We start from the raw sequence: 23360 nt of genomic DNA on the forward strand, positions 1-23360 counted from the left end.
TAAGATATACAAGAAATTTACCTAAATCCGCATAGCCGTCCGCCTAGATCCCTCCTAGCCGTCTAGGCGTTAGGCGTTAGCCCACTACCCGACTAGCTCCTAGTTTTTTTAGAACCTTGGTAATAACATCTCTGTCATCATTTTTAACAAATAGACTAGTATCAGACAATGATGTTTTAAAATCCAACACAGGCAAAGAGGTACTTTCGGTTCAGAATTACCGAACGAATGAAAATGCAAGACTGATTCCGGTATTGAAATTCTGGGATCGGTTCAGTATTGGATACCGAAATTTTTAGGATTTTCGGTTTGGTATTTTCTCGATTCGATTTCGGGATTTTTTTTGGGTTCAATTTGGAATATTCGGTATTTTTTTCCACCCCTGAACTCAGGAGTCAGGTCAGTCAAGCGCCGCCGCGTGCATTGACATTGTTATAAACTTATAACTTAGATACTTTAGCAAAACTTGAACAAATTAATCGTCTTATCAAAATCCCTTGGTTTTTCCAAGCAACGCGACATGATCCCTTTCTACGTTCTCTCTTACTTCTTATTGCATTGCCCAGTACTACCACAGATGCCGTTCCCATCGTAATTGCCAACACACCGTCGTCACAAACACCTGCTACTCCGACGACGGTAATTGCCAACACACCGTCGTCACAAACATCTACTCCGACGGTTACGCTTTCACCATCGCCGCCGCCTATGCTTTCACCGTCGCCGCCGCCGCCTTCTCTGACAAACAGATCTGGTAAATGATGATATCCTTCAAGCTTTCTACAATTCTTGTGACTGATAAAAATTGCTACCCTCGTATATAATTTCATATGCCACAAATCACCGTGTTGAGTTTCATCTCACGACGTAATAATATGAATTGTTCATTTTTATATTCTCCTTTAAAGATGATTCTTACAGCAAATAATCAAAATAAAAATCGTTTAGCTCTTTGATTATTGTTAGGTAGGCCCAGAGATATATTTATTATAATTTTGTATTCATACAGGAAGCAGCAAATCCTCATCGATGATAATCATCGTTGGTACTCTTGGTTCAGTTGCTTTCTGTTCGTTAGTTGTGGGATGCTTCTTTCGCAAGAGACTCAGAACGTCAAAGAGAGATACCACTCCAAACGACAAAAGAAAAAAGGTAATTAATTAATAAAAAGATTTGAAAAGTATTTATATATTACTTCAATTTCTTAATAAATTTTTTACTTTAAGATATCTAATCTTTTGAGTCAATGTTTGTGGTTAGTAATGATATGAAGATGACTGTTGAGTCATTGCAATTTAGATTGGGAACTATTGAAACTGCCACGAACAAGTTTTCAGATGATAACAAATTAGGTGAAGGAGGGTTTGGTGCCGTTTTCAAGGTATGAAAATGTCTATTTGCATGAGATCCTTCGCTCCACAAAATTATGGAGGCATTCCTACTCGAAAATAGTTCCTGATCATCGCTATGTGAAAAAATATTTATGCAAAAATCAACAAAAAAAAAAAAATGTGATCTTTTACACATTGAATTGTATAAAACTAAATGGTCAAAATAGGTAAAAAAAAACATATATATATATATATATATTATGAATTGTCTATGTATTTACAATAATTGATTAACTAAACGACCTTAATTAGTTTTGATTACATATTATACTACATAATTAATAGTATTTACAACGCTTACTGCTTAGTTCACATTACATTGTAGGGCACACTTGGTAATGGACAAGAAATAGCAGTAAAACGGCTATCGAAAAACTCCACACAAGGTGTACCAGAATTTCAGAATGAGGTGGTATTGGTAGCCAAACTTCAACACAGAAACCTTGTGAGGCTACTGGGATTTTGCATGGAAGGAGAAGAAACCTTACTTGTCTATGAATATGTACCCAACAAAAGTCTTGACAAATTTCTATTTGGTTTGTGAATATCATTTGACCAAATATTTTCCTTTGTTAATTACAATATATGTGTGTGTGTGTGTAATTGGCTGTAAATTTTAACTTGTCTTTGATAAATGTTACCCATGCAGAACCAAAGAAACGAGAACAGCTGGATTGGTCGAGACGTTGCATGATAATAGGAGGAATCGCTCGAGGAATTTTATATCTTCATGAAGATTCTAGGCTTAGAGTTATACATCGTGATTTAAAAGCTAGCAACATCTTGTTAGATGGCGAAATGAATCCAAAAATATCAGATTTTGGGATGGCTAAAATGTTTGGAGTTGATGATCAAACTCAAGGAAATACCGAAAGAGTCGTTGAAACTTAATAAGTTTCAATTTATATAACCTTCGATCCTATTTAAGTTTCAACTTATATACCTTCACATATAAAATAGGAGGATTCTACGGTACCTCATTAAAAAATAAAGGTACCAGTACCCTTTAATATAATAATATTTTAAAATTATTTTAGACCATTAATTAAGTTCAACAAATAATCTTAGTGTTAGATAGAGTTTGTTTTAATAAAAATTTAAGGATTATCTTAGACTATTGATTAAGTTCAAAGAATTATCTTAATCATAAATGTTAAGGATTATCTTAGACCATAGATTTAAGTTTAATGAATTACCTTATACCATTGATTAATTTTATTTTTGTATAAATGTATAAATTATCTAGGGTTAGATTACCGAGGTTGTCAGTTACTGTGTGGATACTAGATTACACTATCAAGGTAGTATATTGCAATTGTGTTGAACGTTATTGAATTACAATATTGACATTAAAATTAAAGAGTACTGATATCTTATTGTTTTAATAAAGTACCATAGATTGACTCAAAAATATATTTGTTTTTTCTAATTAAAAAGTCTCAAAGCAATAATTTTGTATATGCAAGTGGTTACATGGCTCCAGAATATGCAATAGAAGGAATATATTCAGTAAAATCAGACGTCTTTAGCTTTGGTATACTCCTGCTTGAGATCACCACGGGGAGAAAGAACTTTTTAGGCTTTAACTGCCGTTTTCCTACACTTATAGCACACGTAAGTATTTGATAACTTGGTATAAGAATTATTTATACATACATCATTATTCCCAAATTATTATTTGGCTAAGCTATCAAAGAGAAGGGTAGTATACTATTTTATAATCCCATCCTTAAAAATTATTGTTTTACAGGCTTGGCAATCATGGAATGAAGGAAAAGGGTTGGATTTGATAGATCCAATACTTTCGAAAGATTCGTGCAGGCCGGATCAAGTTTTGAGATACATCCACATTGGACTATTGTGTGTTCAAGAGGATGCAAACAGCAGGCCGACCATGTCATCAGTTGTTTTAATGTTGAAAACTGAAACTATTAGTCTTCCCAAACCTGAGCGACCGGCATTTTTTACAGGAAGATCTCCAAATATGCAGCATCAAATAGCTGCTAATAGTTGTACCATGAATGGTTTAACAATTTCTGATGATCTTCCCCGTTAACGATAAATTATAAATTATATGCTTGTATATACAGCCTATATCTCGCATTCAACCCCTATATACATACTTCTCGTTCAAGTGACATTTTTTGTGAGACTGATAATGAATTATGAAGTTAGGCAATTAAACTGTTGAACCTTTTTATATTATTTATTGTTAGAGTAAAGTTGGCATTCTTAACAGAACGTCTGACTTTGTAATATTTTAGACTAGTGCATGTTTTCGGTTAAATTATTTTAGTCTAAGTTTGTCTTTCGTACTCTTAATCACATAATGTCAAACTTCGACAAAAAAATCACATAATGTCAAACGTTTCAGAGACTTCAACTCGAGTAAGTATGTCATTCATGTATATAGGTAGGTCTTACTTGGTATTTAACTTGATCTGATTTTGAGCTTAATGTTGAGTGGTTAGAATATTTTTGGACCAGCCCAATATATCTATTAGTTGCCATGTTATATGGAAAGTTCGTTTGCAGCTAATATGATAATTTTTTTTGTACATTTATAAAGTTGATAATTTCAAGTGTTTTTAAATTTAAACTTATCATGTGCATGCTTATCCTCACATTTGTTTTTATCTGCACAAAAGAAACCTCAGCACAGTGCGTTATAAATTTAAGCATTATGTGAGGTTTTTGGGTGGCTGCTGCATATGTCAGAATTGTTGTATAATCGACCGTATGTGTGCATTGGAATATAAAGTAAATGTGACACAATATTTACGAGGTTCGGCAAGTATACCTACGTCCTCAGGGCAGCAGTAATATTTTCTTTCATTACATGAAATAATAGGTGTGGAGCCAAAAATAATCCAGAAAATTATATGGAGACGACACGTGGACTTTCGGGTGAAAAAGATAAAATTACCCTCGACTCACACTGGGAATCCCACGCTTATGCAATAGACAATAACGGCTCAATCAAGGAAGAGTCAAAGGTGATCAAAATGGTATTTATTCAAAACCCTCTCATCACTACTCATCAAATTTTCACTAAAAAGGTAACTCCCAATTGTGGATGCAAATTTTCGCCATCTTCTCCTTTGACGAAAATGCACCTGCAAAATAATAACACCTAGGATTAAGGCCAAAAGCCTCATGCGTCCACAATGAATTGGGGGGGGGGGGGGGGGGAGAGAGAGCTTTGGCCGAAAAATCTTAGATGCCAAAATCAGAATTTGAGAGAGAAAGTGTTATGGAATTTATGACTGAAATCTTTGGAGACATTTTGGATGCGGTCCCTAACTACTAATGTTATTTGACTGAAATATTTGTGGTTTTTAATTTTTAATCGAAGTCCCTGACATTAATATAGTAATGTAGGTTATTATATTGGGTAAAGTACAAAAAACTACCTCAACTATTGGGGTCATGATAGTTTCATACCTCATCTTTTAAAATTGGCAATGTCATACCGCATCTTACGAATTTGTGACAATGTCATACCTCCGTCAATTTTTCTGTTAAGTGCTGATGTGGCAAGAGATGGGGACCACTTTCTATTAAAAAAGTAATAAAATATTATTAAAAACTAAAAAAAAAAATTTAATATTTTTTTAATATTAAAATAATAAATAAAAGTAAAAAAAAAAATTAAAAAAAAACCTTGGTCGTCCCTTCCCTCCTCCTCTCTCTCTCTTTCCCCATCTTCATCTGCTTAATCTTTAACACAAAAAAAAAAAAAAAAAAAAAAATTTGAAAACCCAACCCCACCCGCCCCCCAGGAAAAGGAGGAGGAATCGAAGAAGAAGAAAAAGAAGGAGGAAGAAGAGGAGGAGGTTAAAAAAAAAAAATTTTGAAAACCCAACCCCACCCGCCCCCCCTCCCCCCATGAGAAGGAGGAAGAACTGAAGAAGAAGAAGGAGGAGGAAAAAAAAAAAAAATGGAAACTGCAACCCAGAAAAATTAAAAAAATGGAAACCGCACCAATTTCAATTTTTTTTTGTTCTTCTCTTTCTTCCTCCTTCTTCTTCTTCTTCCTTCTTCTGGGGTTTTTTTTTTTTTTTTTTTTTTTTTTTTTGTCCTCCTTCTTCTTCTTCGGTTCTTCCTCCTTCTCCTAGGGGAGGGGGGCGGCTGGGGTTGGGTTTTCAATTTTTTTTTTTTTTTTTTTTGTGTGTTAAAGATAAAGCAGATGAAGATGGGGAGAGAGAGGAGAGAGAGGGGAGAGGGGGGAGGGAAGGGACGACTAAGGTTTTTTTTTTTTTTTTTTACTTTTATTTATTTTTTTAATATTCAAAAAAATTTAGTTTTTAATAATTTTTTATTAATTTTTTAATAGAAAGTGGTCCCCGTCTTTTGCCACGTCAGCACTTAACAGAAAAATTGATGGAGGTATGACATTGTCACAAATTCGTAAGATGCGGTATGACATTGTCAATTTTAAAAGATGAGGTATGAAACTGTCGTGACCCCAATAGTTGAGGTAGTTTTTTGTACTTTTGTGACAGCCCGTTCCGGAAATTTTAAAAACGTACGCGTGAAAAGACGATTTTGCCCTTAGTGTGATTTTTCGTTGTGTGGTTGTTTTGAGCTTGGTGTGACTGGTTTTGCACCACACATTTTCCCCCACACCTTCCCTTCACCCTTTCCCCTATCCCTGCACCTGTCCCGTGCCATTTCCCTTCCCATTTTCATACCCATGTGTACGGACACACTCCAAAACCACCCAAATCGTCACAGATCGAAGAAACAAAGTACATATCCATGCTCGTGAGGTTCATTGGAGTCCAACCATACCCATTTCAGGTAAGGATACCTTCGTTTTCACGTCGAACTCGGGATACCCGATTTTTGGCACTGTTCATGCACACGTAATTTCTTATGTTTTTGGGAATTTCAAGCTTGTAGGAAGCTTGGTGAGGTCCTTAGGAGGCTTGGGGTGGTTCGTTTGAAGGTTTTGGACGTCGGGATAGTGAGTTTCGAGGTTGGCCTGAATTGGTGAAGTTTTCCAGGTGAGATTTCGTGGATTTTATCACTTGAAAGTGGTATGATTTTGTTCCTCTCGTTGTAAGCTTCATTTTGGTACCAATTTTGTGAAATTTGGTCGAAAAACGAAGAAGATATCACGATTTGAATTTTTCCCGATTTTCCAGCGCCGGCGACAGTGCCGGAGCCTCGCCGGAGAAGACGACGGAATATTCCGTCAAAACTGAAGGAATATTCCTAACGCCGTTGATGAAAACCGTTAAAGATAACGGAATATTCCTGACGGTGTTAACTGACGCCGTCAGCGTGCCAGGCACGTGCCCGCGCGTGGCCGTCGCGTGGTGGCGTGTGCGACGGTAAAATTTTTTTCTAAAAATATGGGGATGTTCCTGAGGTTGAGTAGATCACGTTGGTGTATTCATACACCCCATTTGAGCATTGTATGAGAAGTTATTTCTTAAGTTTGGTTATGTGCTTTAAAATTAACGTTTTTGTAGTTGTTTCGCATATAGGTGAGACCTATCCCGAGGACGAGCGTGGTCACTCGAGGCAAGGGGGTTACGACCCTTCTACTTATCAGTGAGTGGGCTTTTGGTTTTCCGTATATACCTATATACTTATACTTTTCCCATAAATTGATTTAGAACGTTTATTTGTTTATATGCCATGCCTATAGTTTGCCGTTGTTTATGCATCGTTAATTGTTTATATATACACGTATGTTTGGTGCTGCGGACACACAGGTAAGTGCCAGGTGAGTTGTGAGTATGTTTACATTCAGTAGTGATTCGAGATGCTTAGAGAGCTCATAACCTGCACCCCCCGTGTCAGTGCTCCCGCCCAGAGTTGGGCACAGTCCTTCACGTGATGTTCACCTCCCGCACCACACGCTCAGCTTGGATCCAAGTTAGGTGCACAGTCCTGTCGTACAGACCACTTTAGGTGGTTCCGACTCGTAGGTGACCCGCGATTATTCGCCCAGCCTTCACGTGATCGTAGCACTTGAGCGTATATATATTACACCCAGGCCTGTCGTACAGACCATTTTAGGTGGTTCCGACTCGTGTGCAGGTCTAGTTAGTGAGATAGAGATTTGAGCTCTAGATTCAGCCGTACAGGTCACGTTAGGTGACTCCGGCTGACCGATTATATGATATTGCTACGACATTACCTGAGCACTTGCATTTTACTTTGAGGTTTTGGCATAGCATATTCCTGAGCATGACTTATATATATACTATTTTCTGGGAAGTATACGGGTTTTACGGCGAGGGGTTAGAACTTATTTATTAAATGGTTTTCGAAAAGCTTTGTTTTTGCCCACTCACGCTTTTGTTTTGCGCCCCTCCAGATTCTAGTTGGCTAGCGCGTTTGGTGGTTTCCTTGAGAATTTCCCCGGCATATCTGACAGACGATCACCAGTGTAGGACCACCTTCGGGTGTGCTTTTGTTGCGTCGTTTCCTTTTGGACTGCATTAGGCTTTCATGCTCTGAACTTAGTGTCGCACTTACGCTTGCACTTGTTTGTTATTACTTTGTGTAAAGCTAGTTTTTATTTATTCGTACTATTTATATTACTATTTTATTAGCTTCCGCACTGTGCACATGGTTACGTCACTCCCACGTGACGGCCAGCATGCCTTGGTCTAGATCGGGGTGTGTCAGTTTGGTATCAGAGCCTAGGTTTGGCAGTTCTGTACTTTTGTGAGTATTCTAATGGTTTTGGTGTCTTCTGTCAGAATTATGCCGCCTCGTCGGGAACCACGTCGCTCTGCTGAGCCTAGTTTCCCCGATATTACTCAGCTGGGGGAAGCTATTGCTATAGCTATTCAGTCGGTGATCCGCCCTCCCCAGAGGACTCCTCTGGAGACTATGTATAATTTGAAGTTGGATAAGTTCGAAGGTAACGAGGGTCATGAGGGTGCGGAGCGATGGTTGGAGCATATTGAGAAGACTTTTCGTGTTTTGCACAGTCAGGGGAATTTCCCTGTCGAGAAGTGGGTTGAGACGACATCGTGGTTTTTGGGTAAGGAGTCTGCATCCTGGTGGGAGCAGGAACTTCGTCGTTTGACTCTAGCTGAGAAGACTGATTGGGATGTTTTCCGAGAGTTGTTCTATCGAAGGTTTGTGCCTCCTGAGTATATTGACCAAAAAAAGCAGGAATTCACTGAGCTGAGACAGGGGAAGTTAACGGCAAATGAGTACTACCGGAGATTTACTGACTTGTCTCACTATCATCCAGATGTTGCTGGCAATCCAGCGGAGATGCTTCGTCGTTTCCGTTTAGGCACTAAGAAGAAGTGGCGTTCGATGGCGACCACTACCCACTGTGATACCTACCAGGAGTTCTATGAGATTCTGTTAAGAATTGAGGATTCAGAAAATATGCCGAGCGAGAGTGAGGAGGAAGAGAAAGACGGTAATCAGAGGAAGGATGATAAGGGTAAAGGTCAGGCGTCGCTCGGGCCTCGTAGGACACAAAACTTCAAGAGGGGTGGCACTAGTTCTAGCTCTTCTAGCGGGGGTTTTAGCGCCACTGGTTAAGGACATGGAGGTAGGTTTGCTGGTGGTGCTAGAGGCTAGAGACAGGGTGATGGTGGTAGAGGTAGGGCCCTAGTTTGCCGCAGGTGTAATAATCAACATTTTGGTGAGTGTAGGCATGGCAGCAGTGGTTGTTTTACTTGTGAGCAGATGGGACATCGGGCTGCAAATTGTCCCCATAGTCAGCAGCAGAAGCCACAGCAGACTTTCTTGCTGCCACCTGCACCGATTCAGCAGATTCAGGGTCCAAGTGGTTTTGGGCAGACAGGTCGAGGTGGTGCCTACTACTATTAGGGAGATGCTGTTCCTTATGCCCCGGGACAATATCAGTATCCCCAGGACCCATATCCCCAGGGTGGTTATCTTCCGTATTCTAGCGGCTATACGCCGTATCCTCCAACTCCAGCATGCGGTTCTCAATGGTTTCAGGGAGGACAGATTCAGCAGGGAGAGATTGCTACGAGTAGTGCGGGGTCTTCGAGGCAGTCTGGTCAGCCCAGTCAGGGGAGTGGCACTCAGAGTCGTGGTGGCCAGACGAGTAGAGGTCGAGGTGGACGACAGCACACCCAGGGGCGTATTCATAACATTTCTCTGCAGGATGCTCAGAACAATCCAGATTTGATCATGGGTACGTTAAATATCCTTGGTTATTTTGCTAGAGTACTAATTGATTGTGGTGCTACACATTCTGTGATTTCTTATACATTTGTTCAAGTGACGCAACCTCGCCCCACACCTTTAGGGTATGATTTAGAGTTCGCTATGCCTAGATGGGAGAGATGTATTGTAGATCGTTGTACCCAGGATGTCCAGTGATAGTGGAAAATGTTGTTATGCCAGCTGATCTCATCCCGTTAGATATTGTTGACTTTGATGTGATTCTGGGCACAGATTGGTTGTATTTCTATCATGCCAATATTGATTGTTACGGGAAAATAGTTACGTTCCATCGTCCTGGACTACCTGTGGTTACTTTTGTGGGCGAGCAGAGTGGGGTGAGACATGGCGTTATTTCAGCTTTGCGAGCGAAAAGATTGTTATCTAAAGGTTGCCAGGGGTACTTGGCTCACGTGGTGTTGGATGAGGCTACTCCTAATAGAGTTGAGGATGTGAGGGTAGTCAGACATTTTCCCAATGTTTTTCCTGAGGATTTACCTGGTTTACCGCCGGACCGAGACATGGAGTTCACCATCGAGTTGCTTCCAGGTACTAATCCTATTTCCTTGACTCCTTATCGTATGGCTCCCGCTGAGTTAAGGGAATTGAAAGTTCAGTTGCAGGAATTAGTGAATAAGGGTTTTATTCAGCCTAGTACTCACCTTGGGGAGCTCCAGCATTGTTTGTGAGGAAGAAAGACGGAACTTTGAGGCTATGTATTGATTACCGGCAATTGACTCGGGTGACGATTAAAAACCGTTATCTGTTGCCGTGTATTGATGATTTGTTTGATCAGCTTCGAGGTGCTTGTGTATTCTCCAAGATTGACTTGAGGTCTGGATATTATCAGCTGAAGATTAGTAGGGATAATGTTCTTAAGACGGCGTTCAGAACTCGTTATGGTCATTACGAGTTTCTGGATATGCCATTTGGTTTGACGAATGCACCAGCTGGTTTTATGGATTTGATGAACCAGGTGTTCCAGCCATATTTGGATAGGTTTGTTATTGTTTTCATCGACGACATTTTGGTGTATTCTAGATCTAAAGCGGAGCATGTTCGACATCTTACTTTGGTGTTGAAAAGGTTGAGGGAACATCAATTGTATGCTAAGTTTAGCAAGTGCCAGTTTTGGTTAGACCAAGTTGCGTTTTTGGGGCACATCATTTCCGCTCAGGGTATTTTGGTGGATCCTCAGAAGGTCGCAGCTGTGGAGAAATGGGAGCAATTGCGAACCGTTACTGAGGTGAGGAGTTTCTTTGGTTTAGCAGGGTACTATCGATGGTTTGTTAAGGATTTTTCTGTGATTGCTTTACCATTGACGAGATTAATGAGGAAGGACATTAAATTTGAGTGAGATGATAAGTGTGAGCAGAGTTTCCAGCAGTTGAAGTATTGTCTCACTCATGCACCTGTTTTGGCACTCCCGGACGATAGTGGTGATTTCGAGGTCTATAATGATGCTTCTTTGAATGGTCTGGGATGTGTGTTGATGCAGCATGGTAGGGTGATTGCTTATGCTTCACGGCAACTGAAACCCTATGAGTTGAATTACCCTACACATGATTTGGAGTTAGTCGCTATTATTTTTGCGTTGAAGTTGTGGAGACACTATCTTTATGGAGAGAAATGTAAGATCTTTACAGATCACAAGAGTCTTCAGTATCTTTTTACGCAGAAGGAACTTAATCTTCGTCAGCGGAGGTGGATGGAGCTGCTCAGTGATTATGACTGCACGATTGATTATCACCCTGGTCGTGCAAATGTTGTGGCTGATGCACTTAGCGGGAAGTCTCAGGGCCGTATCAATGCGTTGTACGCTAGTCGTATTCCTCTTCTGATAGACTTACGTTCTACGAGAGTGAGGTTGGAAGCAGAAGATAGAGATATGGCTTTACTTGCTAATTTTCAAGTTAGGCCAATTTTAGTGGATCGGGTGCTTGAAGCTCAGGTAGCTAATAGGGAGACTCAAGAATTAATCCAAGCTCGAGATCGAGGGAGGAGGAGAGACCTCAGAGTTCGTGACTCGGATGGCATGCTGATGCAGGAAGGTAGGATGTTTGTGCCTAATAATTTAGATTTAAAGAAAGAAATTCTCGATGAAGCACATATCTCGGCTTATGCTATGCATCCAGGAGCTACTAAAATGTATCATACCATTCGACCGTTTTATTATTGGCCGGGTATGAAGAGGGAGATAGCTGAGTATGTGAGTAGGTGTGCTGTTTGTCAGCAAGTTAAGGCGGAAAGGAAGAAGCCGTTTGGGTTGTTGCAGCCGCTTCCCGTTCCAGAGTGGAAATGGGAAAATATTACTATGGACTTTGTGTACAAGCTTCCGCGTACACATAATGGCTTTGACGACATTTGGGTGATTGTTGATCGGCTTACTAAGTCAGCACATTTTATTCCAGTGAGGGAGAAGTATTCTTTGGGTCGATTAGCGGAGTTGTTCATCTCGAAGATCGTGAAATACCATGGTGTCCCTGTGAGTATTGTCTCGGATCGTGATCTACGATTTACATCTAAGTTTTGGGTGGCGTTTCAGGAAGCTTTGGGTACGAGACTACTTTATAGTACGGCGTATCATCCTCAGACGGACGGACAGTCAAAGAGAACCATTCAGACATTGGAGGATATGTTGCGAGCTTCGGTATTACAGTTTGGTGATGCTTGGCATAAGCGGTTGGATTTAATGGAATTTGCCTACAACAACAGCTTTCATTCGAGTATCGGTATGGCACCATTTAAGGCATTGTATGGTAGGTCTTGTCGCACACCTTTATGTTGGTCAGAGGTCGGAGAAAGAGTTTTGGTAGGCCCATAAATTGTTGAGGAGACTACTCAAAATGTTCAGGTAATCAAGTCTAACCTGAAGGCAGCCCAGGACAGGCAGAAGAGTTTAGTAGATCGGCATGCTACTGACAGAGTGTATGAGGTTGGCGATTGGGTATTTTTGAAGCTTTCACCATGGAGAGGCGTGGTACGGTTTGGAAAGAAAGGTAAATTGAGTCCTAGGTACATCGGACCATACATGGTCATTGAGCGAGTTGGTGAGGTAGCTTACAGGTTGGAGTTGCCTCCGGAGTTAGCTAGAGTACATAACGTTTTTCACGTGTCCATGCTTCGACATTATGTTGTTGATCCGTCTCATGTGATACCTCTACAACCCTTGGAAATCAATCCGGATTTGACTTATGATGAGGAGCCAGTGACGATTCTAGATTGGAAGGAAAAGGTTATGAGGAACAAGACGGTGAACTTAGTGAAAGTTTTGTGGAGGAATCATTCTGTGGAGGAAGCTACATGGGAAACAGAAGATCGGATGAGGGATTTGTATCCTTGGTTGTTCTTTGGTCACTAGCGGTGGTTGTATGGTTGTTTTGAATTTCGGGACGAAATTCTTGTAAGGTGGGTAGGTTGTGACAGCCCGTTCCGGAAATTTTAAAAACGTACGCGTGAAAAGACGATTTTGCCCTTAGTGTGATTTTTCGTTGTGTGGTTGTTTTGAGCTTGGTGTGGCTGGTTTTGCACCACACATTTTCCCCCACACCTTCCCTTCACCCTTTCCCTTATCCCTGCACCTGTCTCGTGCCATTTCCCTTCCCATTTTCATACCCATGTGTACGGACACACTCCAAAACCACCCAAATCGTCACAGATCGAAGAAACAAAGTACATATCCATGCTCGTGAGGTTCATTGGAATCCAACCATACCCATTTCAGGTAAGGATACCTTCGTTTTCACGTCGAACTCGGGATACCCGATTTTTGGCACTGTTCATGCACACGTAATTTCTTATGTTTTTGGGAATTTCAAGCTTGTAGGAAGCTTGGTGAGGTCCTTAGGAGGCTTGGGGTGGTTCGTTTGAAGGTTTTGGACGTTGGGATAATGAGTTTCGAGGTTGGCCGGAATTGGTGAAGTTTTCCAGGTGAGATTTCGTGGATTTTATCACTTGAAAGTGGTATGATTTTGTTCCTCTCGTTGTAAGCTTCATTTTGGTACCAATTTTGTGAAATTTGGTTGAAAAACGAAGAAGATATCACGATTTGAATTTTTCCCGATTTTCCAGCGCCAGCGCCGGCGACGGCGCCAGAGCCTCGCCGGAGAAGACAAAGGAATATTCCGTCAAAACTGACGGAATATTCCTAACGCCGTTGACGAAAACCGTTAAAGATAACGGAATATTCCTGACGGCGTTAACTGACGCCGTCAGCGTGCCAGGCACGTGCCTGCGCGTGGCCAGCGCGTGTGGCCGTGCCTTGGCCGGCGCGTGCGGTGGTGAAATTTTTTTCTAAAAATATGGGGATGTTCCTGAGGTTGAGTAGATCACGTTGGTGTATTCATACACCCCATTTGAGCATTGTATGAGAAGTTATTTCTTAAGTTTGGTTATGTGCTTTAAAATTAACGTTTTTGTAGTTGTTTTGCATATAGGTGAGACCTATCCCGAGGACGAGCGTGGTCACTCGAGGCAAGGGGGTTACAACCCTTCTACTTATCAGTGAGTGGGCTTTTGGTTTTCTGTATATACCTATATACTTATACTTTTCCCATAAATTGATTTAGAACGTTTATTTGTTTATATGCCATGCCTATAGTTTGCCGTTGTTTATGCATCGTTAATTGTTTATATATACACGTATGTTTGGTGCTGCAGACGCACAGGTAAGTGCCAGGTGAGTTGTGAGTATGTTTACATTCAGTAGTGATTCGAGTTGCATAGAGAGTTCATAACCTGCACCCCCGGTGTCAATGCTCCCGCCCAGAGTTGGGCACAGTCCTTCACGTGATGTTCACCTCCCGCACCACACGCTCAGCTTGGATCCAAGTTAGGTGCACAGTCCTGTCGTACAGACCACTTTAGGTGGTTTCGACTCGTAAGTGACCCACGATTATTCGCCCAGCCTTCACGTGATCGTAACACTTGAGCGTATATATATTACACCCAGGCTTGTCGTACAGACCACTTTAGGTGGTTCCGACTCGTGTGCAGGTCTAGTTAGTGAGACAGAGATTTGAGCTCTAGATTCAGCCGTACAGGTCACGTTAGGTGACTCCAGCTGACCGATTATATGATATTGCTACGACATTAGCTGAGCACTTGCATTTTACTTTGAGGTTTTGGCATAGCATATTCCTGAGCATGACTTATATATATATACTATTTTCTGGGAAGTATACGGGTTTTACGGCGAGGGGTTAGAACTTATTTATTAAATGGTTTTTGAAAAGCTTTGTTTTTGCCCACTCACGCTTTTGTTTTGCGCCCCTCCAGGTTCTAGTTGGCTAGCGCGTTTGGTGGTTTCCTTGAGGATTTCCCCGGCATATCTGACAGACGATCACCAGTGTAGGACCATCTTCGGGTGTGCTTTTGTTGCGTCGTTTCCTTTTGGACTGCATTAGGCTTTCATGCTCTGAACTTAGTGTCGCACTTACGCTTGCACTTGTTTGTTATTACTTCGTGTAAAGCTAGTTTTTATTTATTCGTACTATTTATATTACTATTTTATTAGCTTCCGCACTATGTACATGGTTACGTCACTCCCACGTGACGGCCAGCATGCCCTGGTCTAGATCGGGGTGTGTCAACTTTACCCTATTATATTTTTAAATTAAAAATGAAATTTGTAGTTATTTATATTAATGAGATTATAAATAAAACCCATAATTTATGAGATTAAAAATATTAAGGATAAATTATACTCTCTTATGTATTGTGTGTGTGTGTGTGTGTGTATGTGTACACATGGGTATGTTCACAACTGACACACCCCGATCGAGATCAAGGTATGCTGGCCGTCACGTGGAAGTGACATAACCATGTGCACAGTGCGGAAGCTAATAAATAATAATAAAAGTACGAATAAATAAAAACCAGCTATACACAACGTAAAAACATACATGTGCAAGCGTAAGTGTGAAAAACAAAGTTCAGAGCACGGAAGACCTAATGCAGTTCGGGAGAAACAACACTACATAAACACACCCAAAGGTGGTCTTACACTGGTGATAATCTGTCAGATATGTCGGGAAAATCCTCTAAGGAGCCACTAAAAGTGCTAGCCAACTAGAACCTGGAGGGGCGCAAAACAGAAAGCGTGAGTGGGCAAAAACAAAGCTTTTCAAAAACCATTTCATAAACAAAGTTCTAACCCCTCGCCGTAAAACCTGTATACTTCCTAGAAAATAGAATATACATATATATAAGTCATGCTCGAGAATATGCCATGTCAAATGCCTCTAAATAGAATGCAAGTGCTCAGGAAATGTCAAATCAATGCCATGTAATCTGTCAGCCGGAGTTACCTAACGTGACCTGTACGGCTGAATCTAGAGCTCAAATCTCTATCTCACTAACTATACCTGCACACGAGTCGGAACCACCTAAAGTGATATGTACGACAGGACTGAGTGTATAATAAGTACACTCAAGTGCTACGATCACGTGAAGGCTAGGCGAATAATCGAGGGTCACCTACGAGTCGGAACCACCTAAAGTGGTATGTACGACAGGACTGTGCACCTAACTTGGATCTAAGATGAGCGTGTGGTGCGGGAGGTTAACATCACGTGAAGGACTGTGCCCAACTCTGGGCGAGAACACTAACACTGAGGGTGCAGGTTATGAGCTCTCTATGCATCTCAAATCACTACTGAACATAAACATGAACCATAACTCACCTGACACTTACATGTGCGTCCGCAGCACCAACACATATATAAATATGCAACAATAATGCATAAATAACTGGGCAAACAATATACATGGCATATAAACATATAAGCATTTCACTTCACTTTCTGGGAAAAACATAAGTATATAGGTATATACAGAAAACCAAAAGCCCACTCACTGGTACGTAGAAGGGTCATAACCCCCTTGCCTCGAGTGACCGCGCTCGTCCTCGGGATAGGTCTCACCTATATGCGAAACAACTATTAAAACGTTAATTTTAAGGCACATAACCAACATTACGAAATAACTTCTCATACAATGCTCAAATGGGGTGTATGAATACACTAACGTGATCTACTCAACCTCAGAAACATCCCCATATTTTAGAAAAATTTTCCGACGCCGCACGCGCCCCCACGCGCCGTCCACGCGCAGGCATGTGCCTGGCACACTGACGACGCCAGTTAACGCCATCAGGAATATTCCTTTAAATCTAACTGATGCCGTTAACGCCGTTAGGAATATTCCGTCATCTTCTCCGGCCAAACTCCGGCGCTGTCGCTGGCACCGGAAAACTGGGAAATTTTTAAAACTTCGTATCTTTTTCGTTTTTCAACCAATTTTCACAAAATTGGTACCAAAATGAAGCTTACAACAAGAGGAACAATTCCATACCACTTTTAAGCACTAAAACCCACGGAATCTCGCCGGGAAAACACCACCAACTCCGGCCAAACCTTTAACTCACCAAGCTTCAAACGAACCACCCCGAGCCTCCTAAGGACCTCACCAAGCTTCCTACAAGCTTGAAATTCCCAAAAACACAAGAATTAACGTGTGCATGAACAGTGACCAAAATCGGGGATCTCGAGTTCGACGTGAAAACAAAGGTATCCTTACCTGAAATGAGTATGGTTGAACTCCTAAGGATCTCACGAGCACGAATATGTAAATTGTTTCCTCGATCTGTGAAGGTTTCAAGGGTTTTGGTTGTTGTCCGTACAAAAAAAATAGGAATGGGAGAGAGAGAGGGACTCGGGACAGGGCAGAGAGAAAGGGTGAGTGTGAGGGTGTGTGTGTGGTCCAAACTCCACCAACCAAAGCCCAAAAAAATGACCACACAACGAAACAATCATACTAGGGGCAAAACCGTCATTTCACCCCTACGGTACGAAAAATCTAGGACGAGCTGTCACAACAACTAACCAAAAAATTACTGTACCAAGACATGGGTGCAATTTTCCAAAAAAAAAAAAAACTAAATAAATAAATAAATAAATATATATATATATATATATATATATATTAGGCTTAATAACATTATTAAATTTGACATGGATATATTCTCAAATCAACGAAATAGAATGTACCCATATAAGTTTAAAAAATGAATTAGACTTAAGATTGAATGAATTTTATATAAAAAAAATGGGTACATTTTATATTTAAAAAAGCTATATTTTTCGTATAACAAATTGGTATTTAAGAATGGGTACATATAAGATTAAAAATTTTAAGGGTACAAACTTATTCTAATTTTCTTTTTTATATTTTGGAAATTTTTGAATTGAAAATTAATTAGGAGTTTAATAAGGGTGTGAGTATTAAAACTCTAAACCAATTACTAATTTTTATTAATGCTACGAACTTTGATCAAAATTTAAAAACTGATAAGGTCTTAATCAATGAACAATAGAAACTAAGGACTTTATTTTATTTTTTTACGTTTATCAAGTTGATAATTTCAAGTGTTTTTAAATTTAAACTTATCATGTGCATGCTTATTCTCACATTTGTTTTTATCTGCACAAAAGAACCCTCCGTCCAGTGCCTTATAAATTTAAGGGTAAATCTCAATTTACTATCTTCAAGTTTTGTGATTTTCAACATTTAGTACATGAAGTTTTTTTCGTCCCAGAGTCATACTTAAAGTGTTAATTTTGGGACAATATCATACATCCGTTATTCTGGCTGTTAAGTCTCCCGTTAACTGATGATGTGGTACACATGTGGACAACGACTGGACGCCATGTGTCATGGGTCCAGGTGCAAATTCAAAATAAAAAAAATAGAAAAATAAAAGGATTAAAAATATAGAAAAATTTAAAAATAAAAAAAAACAAAGAAAAAAATCAGCCATAGGGATTTGGGCTTTCCCTTTCCTTCACCCTTACGACCCCTCGTTCTTCCTCTTTTTTTCGACAGCCACCAAAGCCAATTTCCCAATTCTCTTTTCCTAAATCGGCACCACCGCCTGGCTTCTCTCTCTTTCTTCTCTGTCGAAAACAACAACAATGAGGCAGCAGAATCGAACTTCTCCCTTTTTTTCAACGGCAGCAAGAAAAAGGGCAGTGTCATCGTACATGGATGCCACTGATAGGAACGGGGTGCCGAAGAATCTGAAATATCCTCCCCCTCTATCTGCAGTGTCCCCCACTATCTACATGTCGGATTCGGTGCCGAGGCTATGGGCGAAGGCCAGCTTCTTGGAGCACGTGGTGTCGCTGGAGTTCACATAGCAGCTTTTGAGTCGACAGATTTGAGGGGGAGGTTGTAGATTACGAAGGAAAAATCGGGCAGCAGAAGATTAGGCTGCTGAGACAAAATCTAGTCATGCTGCACCAGTAAATTTTATGTTTTCACGGTGATGGAGAGTCCGAATCGGGAATTCAGGTCGGTTATGGAGCAATTATGGGAGGGATGGGTCGGGTTGGGAGGTGGTGAGGGAAGGATGAGTGCGAGTGGGATAGGGACGGAGGGAAGGAAATCGAGTGAGGAGAAGGACAAAGGAGGGAGATCGAGTCGGCCAGGACGGATGAGGAATAAGGGGTCTGGGCAACGATGGATGGTTTAGGTTTAGTTTTTTAGTTTTTAAAATTTCAAATTTTTTAATATTCATGTGGGCCCATATTGACACGTGGATACACGTCATTAGTCAACGACAGACTCAATAACCAACTTAACAGATGTATGAGACTGTCTCAAAATTAAAACTTGAGGTATGACTCTGGGACAAAAAAAAGCTTTATGTACTAATAAACTAAGATTAACCCTAAATTTAAAGTGTTACGTGAGGTTTATTGGTGGTTGTTGCCTATAACAAAATAGTTTTTTTTTTTTTCTTGAGTTTTAAGGAGTAGTTTTGGTGATAAAAATTAGAGGAGTAAGTGCGAGAAAAGGAAGGAGTATGGTAGCCAATTGTGGGGGTTCGGAACGTGCATACATAAGATTCTAATGGTAATATTAGAATTAGTAGTTGGAAGGGATATAAACATGTTTGCATATACTTTGAGATCTCCTACACCAAGAATCATCCAAATAACATTCGGAGATAAGGTAATGGGACGAAATCATTCAACGGTTAGACATGAAAAATTCACGATTTAATGGTCGTTTTAGCTCCATTTTTTTGTTGATTTTTTTACAAATACAATCATCAAGCCTAGAAGAATATGATGAACGGATCGGTCATCAATTTAAATATTTAAACTAGTGGATACAACAAAAGCTTACACTCTACTTAGTGGAAGTATAAAGTAAACTCTTAAGTGTTTTGGAATTCATTCTTTTGACGGGACAAACATTCTACGAAACTAGTTTCCTTGATCCAACTGTCAAACATGACTGCATATACTTTGAGATCTCTGGCAACAAAAATCACCACAAAAAAAATATTCAGAGATAAGGGACAAAATCATTCGATGGTTAGAAATGAAAAATCACAATTTAACAGTCGTTTGAGCTTCGATTTTGTTGATTTTTACAAATACAATCCTCAACCGTAGAATAATACAATGAAAAAACCCGTTCATCAATCAAACATGTGGATACAACAAAAACTTACATTCTACTTAATGGAAATATAGACTAAACTGTAAATGTTTTGGAATCCATTCTTTTGATAGGACACGCATTCTACAAAACTAGTTTCCACAATCCAACCGTCAAACATGTTTGCATATACTTTTAGATCTTCTAGGCCAAAAATTGCCCAAAAACACATTCAGAGGTTAAGTAGTGGGATGAAATCATTCGATGGTGAGAATGAAAAATCACGATTTAACAGTCATTTTAGCTCCGATTTGTTGGCCCGTCACACAAAATTTATATTATTTTTAATTTTTGGTTTCTTAGAGTTGGTCTTTCGTCGAGTCAAGTTTATTACATTATTTAATATTTTGTTGACAGACGAGATGCTCTTGTCAGGCAAGAAAATTTCGTCAGGACAATTCAGTCAACACACGTTTGCCCGATGAGTATATTAGTCATGCTAACTCTGTTTTGTCCAACAGACTTGTATTTTTGTCGTTTTATGCTTCATGCAACAAGTTTTGCCTAACTAATCTTTCACGATGAACCTCTGTTGGTGAAAGGCTACAACAACAAAATCAGGTTTGAGCCGACAAATTTTTTTCATCTGGCGAGGTTTTTTGTTGTAGTGATTCCCCTTACCTAATTCTATTAGTCCAATTGACGGAAATTAGAAATTTGACTAAAATTGAGAACAAACATGATTAAATTGATAAAACCGAAAGCACAATACTGAAATTGACATTTGTAGAAAACCAAGTACATCTTTGCTTCTAGCTTCAATTAATAACTCCAGGTTGCTAAGCGATGAAAAGGGTGAGGCTTTGTTAGCATGACTTTCCCTTAATATACCCTTGCGATTTAATTCTTTGCCATGTCAAATTAGATGGATCTATTATTACAAAACGTATCATAGTTCAAATGGCCGCACCCTAAGGCCGCCACCAACATAATATCACCGTAGTCTTAGTGCAATTTTGCATTGAGAGAAACAACCCTTTTTACAATTTTTTTCATCTTTGATCTTAATTTTAAGAGGATTTCCCATTAGATTACCAATAATAACCATGACAGATGAAACCAACTGTGTACAACCAAGAAAGACCAGGTAGCTAGTGACCACAAGAAAGGCTTATGTTATGGATTTCGAATTCATCCATCTTAAAGAACATCGGTGACGAACCTGTTCTTGATCCACTTGAAGTTGTTTCTTAGACTTGTTTTAACCTCACCTTCCATAGTAAACACATTGTATAAGTCGGCCCTCTTCTACCTCTGGAGTTCTGGATTAGTTGATGTTGCGAAACCCCTTCCCTTCTGAGTTGGCCCGTTGAAGTTGTACAAGTTCAACCGACCCCGGAAGTCGAACCTGCCGGAGTAAGCTGCGGTGTATTCAGAAAATGACTTGCTCTTCTCCATATCAAAAGTGCCTAGCTATAGGGAAAGAGAACCTAACTAGAAATTTGTGCCCGCACGTTGCTGCGGGATTGAAAACTGTATGAAAGATTATGTTTGCAAGATAAAAGATTGTGTTGCAAAACATTAATACTATTTGCATTGAAAATATTTGGTGAATTGTTATATACAAAAGTTTTTATCGACACATTCCTCCAGTTGCTCCTTTGGGGCTTTCGTGACTATGCCTTGGTCCCCTTGGTCGAAATCCCTGCTCTAGCTCTTTTTTAGAGATCTGATCACACATCTTGCATGTCTGAATTTAGTCCCTATCAGAAAGTTTTCATATATAACCACATAAGCATAGGCCTAGGATCTGAAAGAGGGAGGAGAGAGAAGGAGAAAGGGGTGGGGGAGGTTATAGGGTAATTCTTTTTAAAATCATATAAAACATGTAAAATTATATACAATAAACAATACTACTTGCATACATGTGGAATGTAGGAAGGGAATTATTGACCTTTTGTTCTGAATAAAAAAAACTAATTCCAAAATACAATTCAAGAACCCTTTCCAACAGTTAAACATCAAAAAGAACGCTAATTCTAACATACAAATTCAATTTTCCTCCATTAAAAAGCATGCAAGCAGAGATAAAGGACGTAGTTCTATTACCTGTAGGATTAGCCTGTAAAGACTTGTACACTCTGTTCTAAATCACTCTGTTCTAAATCATGTTTTCCACTGTAAGCATGTTTAGAGAATTGTAGCTAATCCCACTGTACAAAAAAAAAAAAAATACATGCTAAACTTAGAATCCATTGATATTCATAACACAAACAGAGTGGAAACAAAGAAAATCAAGTTATGTAAGTAATTAAATATGTTTTAGATAAGTACCCGACTTGTGGTGGAAGTAAAAAAAATTTCCTCAAACATCATGGCCATTTTCATGAGTTATTGTAATTCCTCTTCACCAAATGCAAAAGAGCGATTCCTCAATGTATCCAATCTTTACATGTAACACTTTTAACAAAATCCACTAACTAATCATTAAAACATGGCATGTAGGTGGAGTTATACAAAAGTGAATTCATGATGAATAAATCCAATAATTTCTATATAAAACCGCATGAAGTTATGCACAAATTTTTTGTGTGAGCAAACAAATATCCAGCTATACTGAGACTTGAATCATGCTGAAACCAATTCGGTCTAATATGTAAGAAAAAAGTTGTACTTCATATTTGAATACAAACAAATTAACTTTACACCAAACACATCAGACTCCCTTCTCTCCTTTACTATTCTTGAAAAACTTGGATTCATATAAAAATTGTGTTATGCCAAGATACTTCTTACAAATTCGATTTAGTTCAAATAAGAATCAAATCAAAAATGCACATGAAAGCTCACTAAATTACCAAATTTCAACAATTTGGGCATTTAGGTATCCTCAAAACAATTCGAAGAGCAATATTTCAGCAGAAAAGGATTATAAACAAAAGAAAGATAAAAAAAACGGGGATAATGAGATTAAAAAAGGCAGCAGATAACACAAAAAATTGAATGTGATATCAGTGCTGCAACAACTACTAAAATAAGGAGACTTCAGTGATTTGATCAATGTGCCATATCACAGTAAGAGCAACTGCATTTGAAACCCTCTGACTTTTTCATTCAGCCCTAACCAACTGCGTTGCTCCAAAAAAAAAAAAAAAAAAATCACCTGAAGACTTCAAATGAGCTCTTTTGCCGCCGGGATGCCCACAAAAAAATCAATGAGAAATTTATCATTAATCGGCTTTCATCCAAGTTGGGTACACTTATATCCACAGATTTTATACCACATTGAGAGAGAGAGAAGCATCACCATTGTCTCTGTCACATAATCTATGAAATGTA

At 39.5% G+C, this 23360-nt stretch overlaps 2 protein-coding genes and 1 pseudogene across 2 annotated transcripts; 2 read left to right on the plus strand and 1 right to left on the minus strand.

The window, feature by feature from the left end:
• Positions 1-265: 265 nt before the first annotated feature.
• LOC148697163 (cysteine-rich receptor-like protein kinase 10) lies at positions 266-3615 on the plus strand. Its single transcript, XM_088694980.1, has 7 exons — positions 266-754; positions 1010-1151; positions 1256-1381; positions 1717-1927; positions 2041-2281; positions 2858-3005; positions 3142-3615. Exons 2-7 carry the CDS (start codon positions 1086-1088, stop codon positions 3445-3447), a joined length of 1098 nt encoding a protein of 365 aa, XP_088551106.1. The 5' UTR covers positions 266-754; positions 1010-1085; the 3' UTR covers positions 3448-3615.
• Positions 3616-8105: 4490 nt separating this feature from the next.
• Positions 8106-8918, plus strand: LOC148697164 (uncharacterized). Its single transcript, XM_088693466.1, has one exon. It carries the CDS (start codon positions 8118-8120, stop codon positions 8916-8918), a length of 801 nt encoding a protein of 266 aa, XP_088549592.1. The 5' UTR covers positions 8106-8117.
• Positions 8919-21162: 12244 nt separating this feature from the next.
• LOC148697165 (uncharacterized) lies at positions 21163-21479 on the minus strand (annotated as a pseudogene).
• Between the last annotated feature and the right edge of the window lie 1881 nt (positions 21480-23360).

This window comes from Pyrus communis, chromosome 5, assembly GCF_041283825.1.
Source record: "Pyrus communis isolate YQ-2024b chromosome 5, ASM4128382v1, whole genome shotgun sequence".
In the NCBI taxonomy this organism is placed as follows: Eukaryota; Viridiplantae; Streptophyta; class Magnoliopsida; order Rosales; family Rosaceae; genus Pyrus; species Pyrus communis.